This window comes from Mustela putorius, unplaced genomic scaffold, assembly GCF_011764305.1.
Source record: "Mustela putorius furo isolate JIRA1106 unplaced genomic scaffold, ASM1176430v1.1 tig00000585_pilon_pilon_pilon, whole genome shotgun sequence".
In the NCBI taxonomy this organism is placed as follows: Eukaryota; Metazoa; Chordata; class Mammalia; order Carnivora; family Mustelidae; genus Mustela; species Mustela putorius.
Window position 1 is genome coordinate 11939687 of NW_025421424.1, and position 22566 is coordinate 11962252.

The following is a 22566-nucleotide window of genomic DNA, read 5'->3' on the forward strand; positions in this document are numbered from 1 at the left end:
TATTAATAAGACCGTGGGAATGCAAAGCTGAGAAATGAAACCATTCTTTGTCTCCAAACCCAATACTATTTCCACCATTCACATTACCTCAAACTATTCTTGAGGAAAGAATATTAACAACTACATTTACCTAGCAAAACTGAAGAATTCAACACCAAAATTGGATTCCTTTACAACTTGTATGCAATGGTCAATTTTTACAATATGAAAGTACTGAAGTGTTTATTATTCATAGTAAGAAGTATGAAAAAAATTTTTATTCAAAGAGATACAAAACTAAAGAAACTTGCTTGATAATGCACCTGATATATCCATCTTTCAACATCAACATTACCAATATATAATACTCTCAGTATATTTCATCTCTACTTCCATCCTCACTCTCCAACTGCAGATTCTTTTGAAGTACATTCCAGAAAGCACATCATTTCACTTGTAAATATTTTAGTATATATCTCTAAAAGAGATTCATTTTCAAAAGAATTTAATACTATTATCATGCCTAAAAATTAATGATAATTACTTTAAAATCAATCATACACTGTTTTAAAGTTTAGAAACTAATTTCATTTTACTATCAGTCTCCATTTCTACCTTCACAAGTAGGTCACAAAATACTTCATAAATCATTATATCATCTCTCAGGAGGTTCCTCAGTGTCTGTTGAAATGGAAAAAATCATTTCATTTCAAAATTACAAACTCATGCTATAGAAACTCCTCCAGGGATGGATGAGGACTGCCACAATGAAAGAACCATATGGATAACACATTACATGCTTCCTGTTTACCAGAGTAGAACAGTAATTTATACTAGGCCACAACTCCTAATGTAAAGGACACAAAGTATTACCTGCAATTATACAACAATCCAGTTAATATACAGAATGCTGATCTTAGAGCACTGTTGAAGCCAGAGCTTTGTTTGGCATATTCTTACTAAAAATAGTTACAGAATTTAAAGTTTCTTTTAGTGAAGTCCTACACCTATATATAACCATGTTCACCCTATAATGGAAAAAGGACAAATCTAAGACGTTCCTACAGGCAGATGTATAATCTACTCCTCCTTATCTGCTATTCTTATAGCATTAAAAAGTATACCACCCTCGAAAATGCTTAGTAAGACAGATAAAAATATTACTTACTAGATTCACCTGATAGTTAGGTCCAATGGAATTCAATGGACATTCCATCAAACATGCACTATGAGTCATACAACATGCTAGGCATCATAGCTGCCCTAAGGAAGTTAATGGTCAAAGAAGGGAGTGGCCAAGGAGGAGACAAACATATAAACAGATACAATGAATTTTAATATAGTTGAGACAAAGAAAGAAATATGCAAAGAATATTATGTGAGCACAGGGAAGGTACATAGTCAAACTATACTGTTTAGAAATGGTTTCCAGGAGTAGATAATTCAAGTCTGAGGGTGCAGTACGAGCAAAGGCACAGAGACATGGAACAGCAAGACATGTATAGGGAACCAGAACTCAGAGGGAAAGGTGAGGAGTGGAGAAAATAAGGACAAAGGAATACACAGAGGCTAGAAAACAGAAGATCTTGTGTACTGTTTTAAGCCTGGGTCTGCCCTACAGATTTCAAGGAGCCACCATGGTGATAAAGCAGAATTTGCGCAGTCAGCTCTGTGTTTTTAGACTGAGCCCTCTAGCAGCAAATTAAAAAGATGGATTCTAAGAGTAAGAATGGAGAATAGAGGGAATCTGGAGGGAGGATAATGGGGGCCTAAACTATTGCAGTGATAGGAAGGATCCAGATGAGTAGCTCAATCTGGATCAACGTTAAGGAGGTAAAACTGGCATGACTTCAAACTGGCTACAGAGAGTAAGAAGAGAAAAAAAGCATGTAAGATAACTCCCAGGTTTCTGGAACTATGCCCAAAAGGGTAGAGGACATTTCATTTATTAAAACCCCTTTTTAATTATGCTGAATGTCCTCCCTTTTTTTTATTCAAAACTTTAAAAAATTTTTTTAAAGATTTTATTTATTTGAGAGAGAGAGAGAGAGAGAGTACAAGCAGGGGGAGCAGCAGGCAGAGGGAGAGAGAAGCAGGCTCCATGCTGAGCAAGGAGCCCGATGTGGGACTTGATCCCAGGACCCTGGGATCATGACCTGAGCAAAGGCAGCTGTTAAACCAACTGAGCTACTCAGGTGCTCCTAAAACTTCCTTTTTTAAAAATAGAAATACCCTCATCTTACCTATATAAACTTCTGTGGCAGCACCTTGCCCTAACATGAATCATGTTAGATCACAAATCTATTTCCTAAACATGTGTTAAGATCTAAGATTTGGTAACCAATAACTTCAACTTACTAGAAATGCTGACTACTACCCATTGCTACAAGTTCTGATGTTTATTTAATACTAACATAACAGTTTTTTTTGTTTTTTAGATTATTTATTTATTTATTTGACAGAGAGAGAGAGAGAGAGGGACAGGGAAAGAAGAAATACAAGCAGGGAGAGTGAGAGAGGGAGAAACCGGCTTCTGGCCCAGCAAAGAGCCTGAAGCGGGGCTCGATCCTAGGTCCCCAGGATCATGACCTGAGGGGAAGGCAGCCGCTTAACCACTGAGCCATCCAGGCAACCCAACTTGTAACAGTTTTGACAAAGAAATCTATTATCTATTATCTATTCTTTGACAAAGAATCTATTATCCTAATCACCTTACTAATAATTACATGCCTTTCATTCAATATTTGTTCATTTTATTGTTAGTGCAATGATCCAGACTTCTAGAATAAATGTTAAATAATGATGCAGAAATCACTGCTTTGTTCCTAAATGTATCTAAAATGTCATTAATATTTTATCACTAAATACTAAACTGGCTATTTATCATGTTTAGAAAGCACCCACCCATTTCAATGCTACTGGCTTTCTAGAAAGCTCATTTATTAAAGATCACCATTTAAAAACTGAAACATGGGGCACCTCGGTGGCTCAGATGTTAAGCACCCGCCTTCTGCTCAAGTCATGATCCCAGGACCCTGGGATCAAGCCCGGCATCAGGCTCCCTGTTCAGGGAGACCCTGCTTTCTTCTCCCTCTCCCTCACGCTCCACTGTTCCTTTGCTTATGCTCTCTCACTCTCTCTCTAATAAATAACTAAAAAATATTTTAAATAAATAAATAAATAAATAAAATAAAAACTTAAACATAAAAATTAGGTCATTCATCTGACCATATTACAAATCCATCTTTTACCCCAAACACTTAGAAATATATTTCATTTTTATATTTGCATTACAATAGTTGGAAAATATAATGTAACTATTCATAAACTCATCCACAAAACATTAATAAATTATAATATATAATTGGCCTTTAGCACCATTTTCCTATAGAAAGGATATAAAAACTTACAACAACCACAACAAAAAGAAAATACCATCTACAGGAGATACTAACTGAAGATAATATATTTTGAATATATTCAAATTTAAATCTGAAATGATCAGAACTAAATACATGTTTAAATAAGGATTAAAAGCCACCAAGAAAGCAGTAGTCTTACCTGTAACGAACATGAAAAGAATGGTCTTCCCTCATACTTATCAAATTTTCCTCCATCGAGTCATATTATAAGCGGAGTAAAATATGAAATTATTTAATTTTGTGCCAATCCAGGTCTTTACAATGTAGAACTGCTGCAGAACATTGTCCGGTTAGTATATTAATGAGTTGGTGTTAATACATCCTAAGCTCCTGCTTCTTCTTTATTAATAACAAAAGGAGGTCAATGTCAGACAGCTTAAAGTTTCAAAGTGTGTCCCAAATCCTTGCATCTCTGGCCCTTTCAGCAGCACTTCAGCAACATTTCTGCAAAAGGAATACAAGATGCCTTGCTTGAAGTCCTATTTTCAAAGAATAACCTAAAGTAAGTCCAATCTGTACATAATCACATAGCTAACTCCACAGACTGCTGTCATATCAATCACAGAAAAAAAGCAACAGAGGGCTTAACTGTCACCATAAAGCTTCTCAATAAGGATGTGAATCTATTACATTTATTTGGGACCTACACCTTAATTTTTAAAGTTGTTTTAAAATACAATAATTTATGTAATATTTTTTCTTTTCTTAAAAGATTTTAATTATTTATTTATTTGAGAGAGATCACACGTAGGCAGAGAGTCAGGCAGAGACAGGAGAAGGCAGGCTCCCTGCTGAGCAGAGAGCCCGCTGCGCGACTCAATCCCAGGACCCTGGGATCATGACCTGAGCCAAAGGCAGAGGCTTAACCCACTGAGCCAGCCAGGCGTCCTGTAATATTTTCTATTGTAAACAAATACAGGAGAATGTTTTAGAGCATCTAAAGAGAAAATTATGATACTTTAAGCTTTAAAAATTTCTATCTTAACAGGTAAAATGAGAATTCAGTAATTATTTGAATAAGCCAATTCCAAACTCTAAATTTATTCCTTTGAAAACATTTGTGTTGATAATTAGCTTATACTTGTATTCATTTGTTTTCAGAGTATATTCTACTTTTACGTTTTAAGGTCTTTAAAATGTTATTAGTAATGAGTAGGTACAAAACAAATTTAGAAAATATGTGTAGAATGACACAACAAACATTTATATACCACCACCCAGTTTAAGAACATTCTTACTACCTTTGAAGTCTTATGGATGCCTCAACCTAACCAATCATACCTTCCTCTAAGGTGATCTCTAAACTGAATTTTGTTCATTATTCCCTTGTTTGTTTTTATAACCGTGGTACAGTATCTGCATAGGCCTAAAAATTATATTATTTAGTTTTTTAAGGTTTTCCTTAATATTATGTTTCTGAGATTCATCTCACTTGTTGCACATAGCTACAGTTTGCAGATTTCCACTGCTGTATCATATTCCACTGAATACCAAATATATTTTTCATTCTGCTCTTGATGGGAATTTGGATTGTAGTTTTTGTATATTTTTACTATTAAAAATTATTGCTATGAACATTGGTATTAATAACTAAATGTACTGTTTAAATAGCACAGCAGGTAAGCTAAAGAGAGAATAAGTAAACTAAAAGACTATCTGAAGAAATTATCCAGACATTCAAAGATAAGGAGATGAAAAATGAAGAGCAGTTTCAGAGAAGAGAAAGACAAAATGAGAGGCTCTGACAGAGGTCTAATTATAGTACTAGAAGGAAAAATAGAAAGGAAAGTAAAGGCAAAATCTTCATTGATAAAGAGTTTTTTTCAGAATTGAAGCAGACTTTAATTAGCAAATTGAAGAAGCACACACTAAATCCTAAATAGAAAAGTGAAAACGAATCCCTTACCCAGATACATCACAAAGAAACTACAGGCCATCACACACAATTATGAAGTCCTGGAATCTCAGTGTTATAAACAACTCTCTAGGTCAGTTAGTCTAACATTTTACTACAGTATTCCCAGAAAGGTCTTGGGGTGGCTAATCCTAATTTTGAATAGTCCTTTTAGAAATGTGTTCCATACTTGGAGCAATCTTTCCATTTCTATCCATTTTTTCCTTTTGCTGCCATCCAATTAAATCTAATTCCTTTTTTTAAAAAAATATTTTATTTATTTGACAGCGAGATCACAAGTAGGCAGAGAGGCAGGCAGAGAGAAGGGGGAAGCAGGCTCCCTGCTGAGCAGAGACATCAATGTGGGGCTTGACCTCAGGACCCTGGGAACATGACCTGAGCCGAAGGCAGAGGCTTAACCCACTGAGCCTAGATTTAGGCACCCCTAAATCTAATTTCTTTACCACATAACATCATTTTAAATATTTCAGCTATAACGTAGACTCTAAATCACACATACCGACTGCTTTGTTAATTGGTACAGTTAGAAAAGAGGTTAGTCAGTAACAAAGCAGAAAAGGACCTGCAAAGAGGTAGAAGGTGAAAAGGACCAGCCTTGGGAATATTAACAAGCTTCCCAGAGGAAACGAAGTTTTCATATTAATAACCAGTCTGACATATTAAAAAAACACACACACACAAAATAGGGGCGCCTGGGTGGCTCAGTGGCCTCTGCCTTCGGCTCAGGTCATGATCCCAGAGTTCTGGGATGGAGTCCCACATCAGGCTCTCTGCTTAGCATGGAGCCTGCTCCCCTGCTACCCGACACCACCTGCCTCTCTGCTTACTTGTGATCTCTCTCTCTCTCTGTCAAATAAATTTAAAAAATCATAAAAAAATAAAAATAAAAAAACACAAAATAATATTATTTTTATCCCTTCCCTGGTCAACAAAGGAAGCATTGTCTTAAGAATGGATGAAAAGAAAGGGTAGCAGCTATTAACCCCAAAAATCTTTTTCTTTTGTTCAGAATCCCATCGTGCCTCCTTAGTAAATAAAACACTATAGAGGAATTAGTGTAGATATTAATAGCAATAGCTTCAAAGTACATCTAGATTACCCTATAGCTAAACTGTCAACCAAAAGGTCTTCTTCCCCTACCCACACTAAGGTTTAGGCTGTTATTTATAAAATGGGGCAGAAGGTAAAGTATTAGAATAAATTTGACTTTGAATTAAATTAAGTTACAATTGAAATATTTTTTCACGCAGATCATAATGAAATTTCAAATTTTACCAATCACTAAAAAATGTTAACTTTATATTCATTAAAAGGTAAACGTGGAATCAAATTAACAAATGTATATAAATGAAGTTGTGAAATACCTGAAGACTGCATAGAGAAACATTTTAAAACTAATTTAAACAAGCAAGAAGACGGAATGCTATTCACCATTTCAATAAGGACTATTTATAATATGGTTTTACAATTCTCAAAAGAATTATATCCCAAACCAGTCACTCTTAGATTACAATCTCCATAACAATAAAGTAGCACTTCTCATTATTCACTGAACTCACAAGCAATTCTTGATTTAATGATTAATTTTGCAAGAACTCTCTAACCAGTTTAGTAACAATGTGTTCATTCATGCTGTACATTACACAGTTAACAAACCCACTTCATATTTAACACACAGTTTATATATTCCTAGTGTAACAGTAATAAAATCTGCAATAAATATTAAAGTATGTTCATTAGGATAAGAAAATTTAATGACAGGACTAGGAAATAGAATGGAAATTACAGGTTTGAAAGAACATTAGGAAGTCACCAAATCTAGGGTGCCTGGGTGGCTCAGTAGGTTAAGTGGCTGCCTTCGGCTCAAGTCGTGATCCCAGGATCTGGGATCAAATCCCACATCGGGCTCCCCTCTCAGTAGAGAGCCTGCTTCTCCCTTTCTCTCTGCCTGTTGCTCTACCCACTTGTGCTCTGTATGTCTCTGTCAAATAAATAAATAAAATCTTAAAAAAAAAAAAGGCACCAAATTTAATCTTCAATCTCCATCAAGACTTATAACTAGTAATTTACAAGTAAACATATGTCTTTCATAGCACCTCTCAGGTTTTAAAAAACAGCGCTTCTAAAATCCCACTGCTAACAAAAACTCACAACACCTTTTGATCTGACTACAGAGAACTAAAAAGACATAATTTTTTTCTGTATGCTGGAAACTGACAAAAGCACATAAAAAGATAAAGTAGTATATCATTTCGATTGCCTCACACTTAATTACCTGATTAGTAAGTCAAAATAGGCAGATTCCCATTATACAGGTAGGTAGACTTCTAGGCACTGTCCAAGGTATGCAATCAGAGTAAATAAATCCTAGACTTGCTCTATTCCATTGTTAGTAAAATATTTGGGAACTAAGTGATGGGGAAACATAGGAGATACACAGTTACATGTATATCTTTTGTCCTTTCAATTTGTCCAAATGATCCAATTTAAATGCCAATAACCTCTGGTCTGATTCTTTTAAGTATCTCTATAAACTGGTAACACCCATAAGACAATGAATGTAACTTAATTTTCTTGCCTTTATTTTTTTTAATTTTAATTTTTTTCATTTATTTGACAGACAGAGATCACAAGTAGGCAGAAAGGCAGGCAGAGAGAAAGGAAGAGGCAGGGTCCTCGCTGAGCAGAGAGCCCAATGTGGGGCTTGATCCCAGAACCCTGGGATCATGACCTGAGCTGAAGGTGTTGGCTTTAACCACTGAACCACCCAAGTGCCCCCTTTTCTTGCCTTTAGATTAGATAATCTAAATTCTTTAAACTTTTCTTATCCCAATAATTCCCTCTAAGGTGCAATAGTCAAATTCTCCAAATCCCTTTCAGTTGTAATGTTTCAAGTCAGATACAGTAGCCCTTTATGAATCTGAACAGGGATAAATATTGAAGAAGAGTCAAGAAAATATTTTAAATGAAGTTCTTTTATATTAGACTTAAGGATACAGGTTATAATAACAAATACACATTGTAGAAGTAATGGGGGTAATAAAGAAGGATGCCAAAACAAAGGTCAACAGAGAGAAAAGTTCAGAGCCTGATTTTAGTGCAGCAGATGTTGAAGAGACAACTACACCCAAAAAAAAATTTTGATATCAGAATATATGACTGATATGGGAAATTAGTGCCTAAAGCAAGGGAAGTCAGACCTAAGAATGGCTGAGTACTTGATTAAGTAATCTGGCTAGGAGTACCTAAAGAAAAAGGAAAAACAATGCACACTGACTAGATGTGAAAGGGAAAGGTCAAGCAGTAACAGAGAACTTAAAAGAGTTCCAATTTTCAAGGTAGATGGAGCAGTAGCAGTATAGTGACAGACTGGATTGCAAGAGGGATACTTCCAAGAGGAGAAAATGGATTAGACTTTGAATAGGAAAAAGTGGAATACTTCTATTAAACTTGTACTTGGTAAAGTGTTACATTCACAAATAATAGCTGAAAAAAATAAAGATATCAAACTTGAGATAATTTGAAATCATATGAAGTTCAATAAATGAAAGAATCTGAGGTTAAAAAAATAGAACTGAGTGACTGATATTTCTGAATTTTTGCACATCTTTAAATTAAAATTTTTTTTAAAGTACCAATGAGATCTCAATGTTAAATACTGCAATAAGTCAATGGCAAAATTAAAGAGAAATTGCAATGAAGGAAAAAAAATTAAAGCAAGGCATAATAGTTCTGTTTCTTTTTTCAACATACTCAATCTCTAAACCAATAATATAACCTAATTTTTACATAATACTCTGAACCAAAGATAACTCAATTACATAATACTCTGAACCAAAGATACACTCACATGTATGTACATGTGTGTGTATATCCATGTATCTATGCATAGTGTTGAACATGGTGTTATTACCCACTGTCATACATCACAAATGTAAATTACTTTATACAATCCCAAATTAATAAAATAAACAATCATACTGATTAGTTAAGCAGATCATTCTAATTCTCTATCATTCTGGAGAAATGTGAATTTACCACAGGCTATGCTATAAAAACTGTAAGAATAAAGTTTTCCTTAAGCAAATATATAATCCTAAAGTATGCACTCCAATTATGGTTAAGCCTTAATTTATTGCTCATCTTTATGTCTTCAACAATCAAAATTTAGTCTGTGAGATGTCAAACCAAGTTAGTTTAGAAAACAAGCAAAACTAACTGCATAACTGCTAACTGAAACACATTTTATTATAAAAACTTTCTAATAAGCTGTTTGTGACTATCAGTCAGCTAAATAAATAGAATAAAATTCCAAGAATAGATTAATGGTACTAGTTTCCAAATAAATCTGTATCTTAAAGGTATACTACCAGTCAGAAGGGTTTCCAAGTGTATTTGAAGTTCTCGAAGGTCATTATGAAAGATATCAAATAGAAAACTAAGGTAGTATTACTTTCAAACTCTCATTTTTATTCTGGCAGATTAAAAAAAATTCAGATCCAGAGCCATGGCCTTTCAAAACGCAAATGCAACCACTTCAGAATAGTATAATCCAAACAATTTTAGCAATATACAATAAGAATTCCTTTTCACGTTTTCAATATTTATACCTAAAAGTTCACCACTCTAAACAACTAAACTATGCATAAACTTTCTTTTTTTATGAGGAAACATTTATATTTAAGGACTCCAATGAATTCTGCTCCCTGGATAGTCAAATACAAATAAACCACATATGAAATTTCAAACTAGATAAATACTAAAACAATATGTAATTTAGAAGAAAAGTATTTAAATATTTCAAGGCTTCACTGTTGCAGTGAAAAAGGACCAAGTACTAGTTCACTAACATGAGAAATGCTGAATGTCTATAGGTCAACAGCAGTTTCCAAAAGTCTCTACACAAAGCACTATGGATATAGTAATTATTGCATGAGCAAACTTAGTGTCTTTGGTTTGGCAGCCCATGATAAATCAGGAAGAAGTTAAATACTGAAGATTTTTATTGGGGGTAGGGAGGTGATAAACTACAGAGGGGCTCTATTTTTAGATTATATATGGAGTCAATATGAATCATGCCAGTGACTACACTAATCACTAAAACTGCTGTTTTGTAATTATAATCCTCAGTGATTACAATAATTCAAGAGGATGAAGCAGTTGTTTCAAAATTTCAAGGAGAAAAGAGAGATTACTTTCATGCAACATCCCTAATCTTGGTTTCCTTTTCCCCTACAAAACAGTTATTGAATCAAAAGTCTTGCTGCAACAAGATAACTTTTTTTTAAAGTAGGCTCCTCACCCAATGTGCAGCTCGAACTCAAAACCCCGAGATCAAGATCCCCCCCAAGATTATGGATTTATATTTACAAATATAGGGGTGCCTGGGTGTCCCAGTGGGTTAAGCCTTGGACTCTGGTCTCAGCCCAGGTCTTGAGTTCAAGCCCCTCATTGGGCTCCACACTTGGCATTGGCATGGAGTGAGTGTGTGTGTGTGTGTGTGTGTGTGCATCCATGTTCAACTAAAGGAAAAAGTATGTTCATTAGAATAAAATTAATAATTTTCTCCCCATTATTTAGTTTTATTTCTCATCAAACTGCAGCCCAGAGTTTACAAATAATGTTAATTATCTCTCCTACAAAATAATGTTAAATAGATATGGTTCTTTTAACCCATTAGTAAAATTAATAAACTTTTGAAGTGTTTCAGTTAGATAGCTGAAGAAGAAAAAGGATTTCTAGTTAACTGTTTGAAACATATAAAAATGGATACATAGAAGTATTACAATACCAAAGTTATAAAGGACATAGTAATGGCACTTAAAAAAAAAAGACATTCTAAATTTTCATCGTTCCCAATTATATTTTCAGTGCTTTCTGAATGACTACTCAGGTTATAAAACCGGGAGATCACAAGAATATGTCTGCAACCCAAAAACACTGATGGTTCACACTAAGCCCAATTTCTACCCAAAAAAACCCCAAAAAACAAAAAAAACCCATCCTAAATGTATATATATTAGTTCTTCCCCTTTCTGATCTGTAATCCTTTTATTAATAAATAAGTATAAGCTTATTTATTTGTTTTTCTTTTTAAGGAGAAATAGATCCCAAATGCAAGAGGGTTAAAAATGTCTAAAAAGGGTCCCTAGAAAGTTTGAATTTAGAATCCTTTATAGGAAAATGTAACTCTGCCTTCTTCCAAAAGTTATCACTAACCTGTGGAAAAATGTTTTATTCAATTCGGTAATGTTACCAGATGATATAGGAAGAATGACTCTAAATAAAAAGGGCCAGAGACAGCTTTTTAGAAGCAAGGATATCTGTACTATACCTTGAAAGATGGGTAGACCTTATTAGGCAAATGAAGGAAGGCATTCCAGTCACAGGGAAATGATTCAAGCAAAAGCAAGGAGGTAAGAATGCACAGAATGTATGCCCAGTTCAAACACACTGGGTTAGGAGTTGGAAAAGAGAAGTCTAAGAAGGTACTAAAGTGTTAGGGACTCAGAATATGTATGTGGCCTTGTATTTAACCTTGCAATTTTTTCAACAAAGGAATAGCAGAAGTCAGATCTGTGTTAGATAAACTGGCAGAAACACACAGGGTAGAGGAGAGAGACAAAAGGAAGATACTTCAAAAACTCCAGAAGCAACTGCCGAATAAGTTTTCTCTGGTCATCTCACAACACCAAGCAAATTGCTCTGCACATAATCAATGCCCAACAAACTTTTAAACATTTCTTGCCTGGAAAGAAGATAAGAGCTCTGAAGCAGCAAAGAATCCTATACTAGTGAGAAAACTGGGCTTTAATATAGATCTGCTCCACAGTAAAAAGTACATTCATATTCATGTAAATAATTCAGGAAAATTTTACCTAATTTTTTACTGTTTTCATAAAGATGACTATAGGATATTGAAAACGTTATATGACTTGTAAGATACTGAACCGAAGACAGCAGTCCTAAAAGGAGGACTGAAATATTTCTGCATAGTTTCCAATAAAACACAACACCTACAGGCACCTTAAAAGTGGATTATGTCCCTACAAATGGAATCCAGAGAACCTGAGGAGTTTTAAACAGTCGCAGAGAAGCAATAGAGTATGTGCTCTGGGATCAGGCCACACAGTTTGACTTACCACGTCTTGATCTTGAGCTAAACTCTCAGACTTGGTTTGGGCATAATGACACTTATCCAACGTGTGTTGTGATGATTAGAGATCCATTTTATAAACTACCTAACCCAGTGCCTGGCTCTAGTACTTAACGCAAGTACTCAATAAAGTATAGCAGTAATAATGATAGTAGCTGTTATTACTTCTTTGAAAGTCTATTAGATTTACAGTAGTCTAAATCTACATCAGTTTTTTCATTTTCAAATTCCAGATAACTAATTACAAAATTTTTTACCATTTAGGTAAATCTTAAGACATTTTACGCTTAAATACAAGGCCATTTAAACCTATCTTCGCTGTAATTAGCCTAGTACCAAGTCTGAGGTTTATATTAAAATATAACGTTTCTAACACTGCGTGTCTGATTTATTGTTAAAACAATCTTTTAAAAATTTATTTATTTATGGGACGCCTGGGTGGCTCAGTTGGTTGAGCAGCTGCCTTCGGCTCGGGTCATGATCCCAGCATCCTGGGATCGAGTCCTACATCGGGCTCCTTGCTCGGCAGGGAGTCTGCTTCTCCCTCTGTCTCTGCCTGCCATTCTGTCTGCCTGTGTTCACGCTCTCGCTCTCTCTCTGACAAATAAATTAAAATAAATAAATAAAAAGCCTTTAAAAATTTATTTATTTATTTACTTATTTGAGAGAGAGCGAGATACAGCACAAGCAGGGGGAGGGGCAGAGGGAGAAGCAGGCTCCCCGCTAATGCGGGACTCGATCCCAAGACGCTGGGATCATGACCCGAGCCAAAGGCAGACGCTTAACCGTCTGAGTCACCCAAACACCCTGCATGTCTGATTTAATAACATTAGAAAATACAACTAAACTGCCGAACTAGCCAAAGCAGATTTGGGAGGAACCGCCTCTACAACAATACCACACAACTTTTTACTTTGTATCTGCTCCACTCGTTTTACCATAAATAATCGCCTAAGGAGTTTGTCAGAACGAATCCATGGTAAGGCTTAAAGCAGAGTTAAGTCTGGGACTGCCCTCACTGTCCTCACACACACCCAGGTCAATCAACAGTGACCGTCCCTTTGTTTACAAGTAAGCAACATAAAAATTAAACCAAAGCTGCTTCTCGAATAGGGACAACCCAAGCAAAAATGGTCTTTATCAGAGGTAATCACAGTGGTGGTTATCAGACCGGAAATCTTCAGGCACCCTTCTAAGGTAGCAGCTTGAAAATTTAGCTACACACCACGAAAGACTCCAACTCCAGTCCACAGAAATAAAAGCCAAGAAGCTACTCCGTTTAACTCTGCGGCAAGGTTAAATTATGCATTGAGGCAAATAAAATTTCCACCCTTACTCGTTTTCTTTAATAGAGTTCAAATGATACTAAAGTGACCTAACTGGTTACCACTATAATTATAAATTATCCACCTTTTTTTCCCCCTCTTCGAAGATATTCCATAAATTATACAGATTTTCGGACAAGGGCTTTCTTAACATCCTCTGCTTACTAAGACTTTTTGCAGCAATTACTAGTACCTACGGTAACTCGACAGGTCGGTGCCTCAAATCCGAGAACTTAACTGGTAAATGCAGGTGTTTGACAAACACTGCCCGCTTTAGACAGCAAGCGCAAGACCACAAGTGAATGCTATCTGCCTCGGGTTAATTACACGGGGATTCGGGTTTTTAATCCACTGTTTGTTACACTCAGAATACGTGAGGAGTCGCTGTGCCCTCATCACACTTTTTATTAAAAAAAAAAAAAAAAAAGTTAGGGAACAAAGCTCTCAAACTTGACTCGTTTAAAAATTTCGCAGTAAGAAAGCAACCTGCACCTCAGCCAGCGGCTTCTCATCCAGTTCCTGGTCTCCTCACTCGGGTCCCCGCCACGCCCGCCCCAGCCGCGCACCCAAACAAAGCAGGCGGCCCCCAGCCCCGGGACACAGAACCTCCCGACCCAGCCCCGCACACACATGCCCCACCCCGTCATCCCCCTCCGCGGTGCGCCCTGAGACACCTCAGAACTCACCTCCCGCGGGCCGACGAGTCACAGGAGCGCGGCGATAGCGACGGAGCTGCAGCTGAGGAAGCCTCAAGCGACGGACGGGTGGCCGCGGCCCCTCCCCCAGGCGCGTCCGCGCGCCGGGGGTGCCTTGCTGGACAGAGGCACTGCGGGAGGCAGGCGTGCGCCCCCCGCCCCCGCTCGCCGCAGGTCACGTGGGCCAGAGCTCGCGCAGCAATCCTCTCCTCCCAGGGGTCCCGCCGCGTAGCCAGCTTCCACCGCTCCCCTCCTCTGCGCCTGCGCCCCAGCTCCAGTAGCTCCCATTCAAACGGACAACGCCCCGCGTCTTTCAGACCCGCCAATGGCCGGCGCGGGGGGCGGAGCGGGGCGGGGCAGTTGTCCGCTTCTCTGCCTCCGCTCTGCGGGGCGGGTGGAGCACTGCGAGTCAGGGCGGCGGGGACTCGGGTTGGGGGGCTTGTCCCCACGCTGTTCTGGGTCCTGTCCTCAGCCTTCAAGTAAATGCTGCTTCAAGTAAAACTGCTCTTCTGCCCTGTTACTTCTTCTTCAGACACTGAAGGGCGGAGCGAATAATATCGTACCGATAGAGTTCCGAAAGGGTCTGGCGCAGACCCCTTTAAAAGATGGGCGCATAGAACAAATGCGTCCTGCACTTACAGCTCGGTCCAGCCTAGAGAACGAGTTTCCCAAGCGGCCTATGCGGGATGTTTAAGAAAAAGGGCTCTGTGACAGGAACAGAGGGACCGTGTCAAAGTCCGAACAAGGCAGCCTCAGTTCTTGCGGCCCTGTCACCATTCTGGCGTTTCCAGCTGTTAAGAAAGCAAACTGGTGTTGACTGCAGAGTTGCCAGATCCCAGGAAAGCTGGGAGGCACTTGACTCAGTTTCGGGCCGCTACATTTCAGATACACTGGGAAAAGTCAGCTTTATTTCCATGCACCGTCTCCATACCAGATTTAACCAAAACTTAGGTCTCAGTTCTTCACAAAAATACCAAGACTACATTCTCTCGGGGCTAAAGAGGAGGTGAATTTAATTGATTATTTTTCAAATATTTCTCCACTGAAATGAAATTTAAATGTTTCTGCAGGCTTAAGGATATGTTAGAGAGAACCCCACTTTCAGTATCTCTCTGAATGATCTCCATAACAGTGACCCAAGCAGCATTTCTCTTCCTGGGAATATGTTATGGCAAATTGGTTAAAATAACAGCTTTGGCATCAAACTTGACCTGGATTTGAGTTACATCTTTGCCACTTAGGGATTGGTTGACCTTGAAAGAGTTACTTATCCTCTTTAGCTTTAGTTTCCTCAACTGCAAAACATAGGTAATAGAAGGGGTGGTTATGCTTCCGTGAGATAAGTCAGTTAAACCTGACTGCTTGATAAATGGTACCTATTATCATTATTATCAACAACTACCTTTAATATCAGATGCTTATAAACAACAACTGAATTAGATGCCTGTACCATTTCAGAGGTAGGTATTATGATTCCTTCTTACTCATAAATTCTTTTTTGGGTGTTGATAGGATGTTTTCCTATCAACATCCATTGTCCAGAATGAATCATTATGTCCCACCTGCAAATCTCTTACACCTGTGACTTTCTATCACTGGTATGAGTTATTTCTAACTTACTCAAGTTGAATTCGTTTTTAAATTACCCTTTAAAAGGCATAAATCAGATTATGTCACTCTGCTATTTGAAAACCTTTAGTGATTTATCATTTGATTTAAAATAAAATCAAAATTCCCTACCAGAGCCCGCAAAGAGCCTGAAGTGATCTTGCCCTACCGACCTCTCTACTCTCCTGTATTTCCCTCTCCTTCTAGCTTACTTTGCTTCAAGTACACAGAACATTCCTCCATCTCTAGAATAGACCAAGCCTCAGGGTTCTCTCAGGGCCTTCTCTCTTGGCAGTTGCCGCTGCCAAGATTTTTTCCCTCAGGCTCTTTAAATGACTGGCTACTTGTCAGCCCTCAGCTTTCAACTTATTCATTACAGTATTTAGCAAGTATGTATTAAGTTTCTGCTATGTGTCAGAAACTGTTGTAGGTGCTGGGAATATAGTAATGAGCAAGAGGGAGTACAGCCCCTGCTTTCTTGGAGCTCAATAAAAATAATAAAAATATCAAGTTGTGGCAGGTACCATGCAAAGAATTCAAAGGAGGGTGATGTGAGAGTGACTGAAAGGCAACTTTACATTGAGGGTCAAGGTAAGAAGGCCCACTTTGAGAAGACAGTATTCAAACCAAGACTTTAATTATAAGGAGCCATCTTTTAAGCAAAGCTCAAGGAAGAGAATATTAGGCAAAAGGAGAAGCTAATGCAAAGTCCTGTGAGGGCAAGCTTTGTTGGTTTTAGAAACTGGAAAAAGACCACTATGGCTTAAATGAAGTGAGGTAGAGAAGAACATATAGGATGACATCACATCAGACCATGTAGACCTTTGTAAAACCAGGACAATGAGTTTGGGTTTTACTTTCTAACTGTTATAGTAGCCAGAGGAAGATTGTAAACATAGGGGTAACTTCATTTGTTTATATCATTGTCTATTGTTTCTATCATTCATATATATATATATAATTATTTTTAAAGGAACACTCTGAAAACCAGAATTTCAGACATTCTGTAAGATAATTAGCCCAGACTCTTCACAAACATCATTGTCATGAAAAACAAAACAACCAAAAAAGGTACATGAATCTTGTGGAGTCCTAATTCAGAGAGAGAGAATGAGAGAAAGACTAGAAAAGACATTTTAGAAACAACTGGGGAAATTTGAATATAGATAATATATTCAATAATATTATAGAATTACTGTTAATTTTCCTAGAGGTGACATGGAATTATGGTTATATAGGAGAATTTTTTTATTTTGAGTAAATGCAAGCTGGAGTACTTCAGAATAAAAAACCATTATTTCTGCAACTTATATGAAAATGGTCCAGCAAAAGACAAAGGAGAGAAATACAAGCTAAATATTAACAATTAGGCCTAGGTGAAGATATATCTCTTATTGTTGTACTATACAATTCATGTAATATTCTTTTACTTTTTCTAGAAATTTGGAATTTTTCAGAAATTACTCTGTAGACTTCCATGTCTGAAAGTAATAACCCATATGCCCTGTTCAACTCTCCCACTGAAAACAACTTAAAATGCTTTCAAATTTTTTTTTTCATTTCTTTTCAGTGTAACAGAATTCATTGTTTATGTATCACACCCAGTGCTCCATGTAATACATGCCCTCCATAGTACCCACAACCTGGCTCCCCCAACCTCCCACCCCCGCCCCTTCAAAACCCTCGGATTGTTTTTCAGAGTCCATAGTCTCTCATGGTTTTTTAAGAAATAGAAAATTTATCAATGACCTAGGCTTCAAGTAAGGATTACTCAGAAGCTAGGAACTAGTAAATAGATAAGCAGATGAACTTGAGTTTCAGTTGTCACAGTCTCATGAGACATGGATAAAAGAGACAAAGGCTTGTCCTACCAAGATGGAGAATCTAAGGAGACTCTCCACACAAGCCAGGATCTCCCAAAGTCCTCGCCAACCTTTTATCAGAAGACAACAGAAGAAAATTGCCTGTAATCATCCTTAACATAGAATAGAGAAGGAATTATCTCCTGATATTTGTGTGTGTATGTGTGTTTTGCTTTGTGGGTTTTTAAAAAATTTTTATTTTTAATTTTTTTTACTAAAGGCAATAATCTGTTCTACCTGGCTTGTCTGAAACTAAAGCACATAATTTACTTTAAAGTGGTTTCAGGTTGATGGTGCCCCGAGACAACTGGCAAAGGTAAACCAAATCACCTTTAGAGACTGAATGTATCTCCCCCAGATTTAAATGTTTAAACCCACAATTCCCATTGTGGCAGTATAGGGTCACAGAGGATCAAGAGAGAGGAGCACTCCTGAATGAGATTAGTGCCCTTATTAAAAAAAAAAAAAAAAAAAAAAAAAAGACCCAAAGAGCAGTCTCACTCTCACGTATACAGTGAGATAACAGCCCTCTAAGAACCAAGAAATGGTCCCTCACCAGACACAGTTTGCTGGCACCTTGATTTTGGACTTCCCAGCTTCCAGAACTGCGAGGAACAAATGTTTTGTTTAAGCAAACCAGTTTATGGTATTTTTTCAGCTCAAGTTGGCTAAGACACGAACTTGATCCAAACCCCTAAAATTTACACAGCAAATTTCCAGGGAATGTGAACTCTCAGTCCAATTAATTACAAATCATACAAAGAAACAAAGAATCTTGTACAAGAATTACAGGGAAAAAAACAAAAACAAAAACAAAATCAAACTCTTAAAGACTTTGAAATTGGAATTACCAGTCATAGAGTAAAAATATGTTTAATAGATTTAAGGCAATAAAATAAAAGATTGAAGATATAAATAAAGAGCAGCTTCTGCCAAAAATGAACACGCATGATTAAAAATTTTTTTTTTAAAAATTGGACTTAAAAAGCAGACACATAATAATTAGAATTTAAAAGTCAACAGGCAGGGGCGCCTGGGTGGCTCAGTGGGTTAAGCTGCTGCCTTCGGCTCAGGTCATGATCTCAGGGTCCTGGGATCGAGTCCCACATCGGGCTCTCTGCTCAGCAGGGAGATTGCTTCCCTCTGTCTCTCTCTGCCTGCCTCTCCATCTACTTGTGATTTCTCTCTGTCAAATAAATAAATAAAATCTTTAAAAAAAAAAAAAAGTCAACAGGCAGGCAATACCTGGGTACCTCAGTTGGTTAAACATCCAAATCTTTTTTATTTTATTTTATTTATTTGAGAGAGAGAAAGAATGAGCATGAGTGAGAGAGGGGCAGAGAAAGAGGGAAAGGAAGAAGCAGATCCTTGTTGAGCAGGGAACCTGATGTGGGGACTGATCCCAGGACCCTGAAAGCATGCCCTGAGCCACAGTCAGACACTTAACCGATGGGGCCACCCAGACACCCCAGCATTTAACTCAGGTCATGGTCTCAGGGTTATGAGATTGAGCCCCACTTTGGGCTCTGTGCTGGGCATGGAACCTGCTTATGACTATCTCTTCTTCTCCTCCCTGCTCCCCCCATCCCTGCATGCTCTTGTGCTTTCTCTCTAAAAAAAAAAGTTAGTGAGCAGGTTTAAGAGCAGATTAGATATGCTAAAGAGAAAATTAGCAAACTAGAAAATAGAACCAAATTAATTTTTTCACATAAAAGAGAAATATGGAGGATAAAGGGAGATCTAACATGTGTCTAATTGAAATACTAAAATGAGAAGAAAATGGACAATACTTTAGGCAAGATTTTAGAAAGAGAAAAAGAAAAAAGATATTTATACATAAGATAATGAAAATGCAGAGCACCAAAAGCGAAGTAACTTTACAACCAATGCAAGAGAGAGAGCTGACTAACTCTAATGAAACAACACTTAGCTGACAGGTGGTGACTTTGCAATTATAAAAATATAAGCCAAAAGAAGGTGCTGAGAGAAAATAACGGTCAACCTAGAATTATTTAATCAGTGGAAATATCTTCTAAAACTGAAAGTGAAATAAGGGCATTTTTAGGCAAACAAAAATTGATTTTGCCATCACAGACCCTCACTAACTGAAGTTATAAAGGTTACCATCCTTCAAAAAAAAAGGACACTGATATTAGATGGATGAAGGCGCTAGAAGGAGGTGATGACCACAGTAAGTGTTAAGTATGTGGATACCACTATTAACCGATGTCATTGTTCTTTCTTGCCTTGTAAATTCACTCATTTATCTAACACATGTGTTCAAATACGTACTGTGTGCTAAACACTATACTGGGTGCTAGGGAGTTGCAGTGGGGTTTTTACTGCATTTCCATTACAAAAAGCCCTCTGGTATAAACACTGCTGATACTGACGCTTTCTTGATTATTTCCCAGTGCCTCAGAGAAGGGAGAGAGCAATGAGTGTGCTTAGCTTTACGATATGCAAGGTTATTAGATAGCTCAAACTTAGTGGGGTTTAATGTGGACTTGGTAGCTCTATCTTTTGGAGAAAAAAAGGGGAAAAAAATGAGGGGGAAGAGCTTTCCAAAGGAATACCTAAGAAAATGAGCATGGGAAAGAGACCTCAAAATCCAGGGAAAACAGCCTCTTAACAGACCTACTCTTCCATTTGAAATGTAGAATGACTTTATAGGGGGCGCCAGGGTGGCTCAGTTGGCTATGCAACCATCTCTTGGTTTTGGCTCAGGTCATGATCTCTGGGTCCTGAGACGGAACTCCTTGTCAGGCTCCATGCTAGTGAGGAGTCTGCTTCTCCTCCCTCTACCACTGCCCCTCTCTTCTCTCTCTCTATACAAAATCAATCAATTAATCTTTTAAAAAAGATTAAAAAAAGAAATGTAGAACAATAAATAATGTTAACTAAGAATTATTGATGCTAAATATATACCAGCACTGTCCTAAGCAGTTACATGTTTGAGGATTATACTTGGACCCTCACTGATGATAAAGACTAAATGAATTAATATGTGTAAAGTGTTTAAGACAATGCCTTATACATGGTAAGTATAAGATACTATTATTTTAATATTTAATCTTTACAACAACCTTGTGACATAGGTACTGATAGCATACCCATTTTATGGAATCTTGGGTTGGTTTCCTAGAAGCAGATCCTGAAACAAGGATTATATATGCATGATTTATTGAGGAAGGGCCTTTCAAGATGACCTGTTAGGGAAAGAGATGAAACAGGATAGGAAAGAAAAAAACAGCCACTAAGAATGAATCTTAGAAACTCTTAGCCTTGGTCTGATTCATAGAGGGAGGTTTCTAGAGTCCAGAGCATAAACCATAAAATTACCTCCCACTTTGCAGAAGAGTGGCAGCTTTTTGTATCCCTGTATTGGGATGGGGTGGGGTATAGCTTCCCCAGCTCCCTGTAGTGCAAACTCTACAGAGAGAGGGACAGCTGTAATCCTCAGTAGCCACAGGTCATTTGCAGGTCTGGGAGATGAGGGTACTGGTGAGTAAAAGGGTATCTGGTCAGGGAACCAAAGCAGCATATACCACAGCTGGCAAATGGCAAAGCCAGTCTGTCTCAGGGGCCATGCTTTTAATGTCTTCCTGTATTACCTCTTATAAAGTCAAAAGAAAAATGACAAATGAAGACATATGTGATGGACAAATGGTTAATACTAAATATATTTAAAGAGTTCTTACAATGGGACAGCCCAACAGAAAAAATGGCAACAACTCAGTAGAAAGACAAGGGACAAGGACTAGCACTTTACAATGGAATTTTGAGAGACCACAATCAGCCCACATACGAACTTCAGTGTCACTAGTTTTTAAATACAAATTAAAACAATAAGATATATATGTATGTGTATATATATATATGTATATATATATATATATATTTGCCTACCAGATTGTAGATGAAAAAGAATGATAATACTTAATGTTGGTGAGGATATGATGAAATTAATTTTCTCACATGTTGTTGTTGGGGCTAGGAATTGGTATAACTCATTTTGAAGGGAGATTTTGTAGTATATATCAAAAGTTTCAGTACCTCTTGACCAAATAATTCTATTTTTAGAATTAAAATTTTTAGAATTAGAATTTAAATGATCAGTGTGCAAAATAAATGTAAATGATCAGTGTGCAAAATAAAAATAAATGTACCAGATGGTCATCATATTCATCACACATTTACAATATAGAAACATCAGACAAACAATTTATATGCCCAGAGATTAGTGAAAACAGTACTTGTTCATCCCTACAATGAAATGTTAAACAGCCATTAAAAATGATGGCTTTATACACAGTCTACACAGGGAATGACCATACACAAAACCATTCAAGTTTAGAAGAAGTAGCTGTTCTGCCTAATTCATAAAAAACAAACATAGAACATCAATCAAAATGAAGAGAGGAGTGGATACACTCAGTGAGAACTTCAACAAAGAAATAAAAAATATAAAAGAACCAAACTGAATAAAGAATACAGGGGTGCCCAGGTGGCTCAGTGGGTTAAAGCTTCCACCTTCGGCTCAGGTTGTGGTCCCAGAGTCCTGGGATCGAGCCCCACATCCGGCTTTCTGCTCAGCAGGGAGC

General features: G+C 37.3%; 1 protein-coding gene across 2 annotated transcripts in view; it reads right to left on the reverse strand.

The window, feature by feature from the left end:
* Positions 1-14772, reverse strand: part of GPSM2 (G protein signaling modulator 2) — a 58091-nt gene extending 43319 nt beyond the window's left edge. Inside the window, exons 1-2 of one of the 2 annotated variants that reach the window (XM_004769661.3) lie at positions 14484-14772; positions 3541-3845 (exon numbers count right to left, since the gene is read on the reverse strand). In XM_004769661.3, coding sequence (XP_004769718.1) covers positions 3541-3596 — 56 coding nt within the window. In that variant the 5' untranslated portion in view covers positions 3597-3845; positions 14484-14772. The remainder of the gene's footprint in view (positions 1-3540; positions 3846-14483) is intronic. The other variant, XM_004769662.3, reaches the window with a different exon arrangement.
* Positions 14773-22566: the final 7794 nt, after the last annotated feature.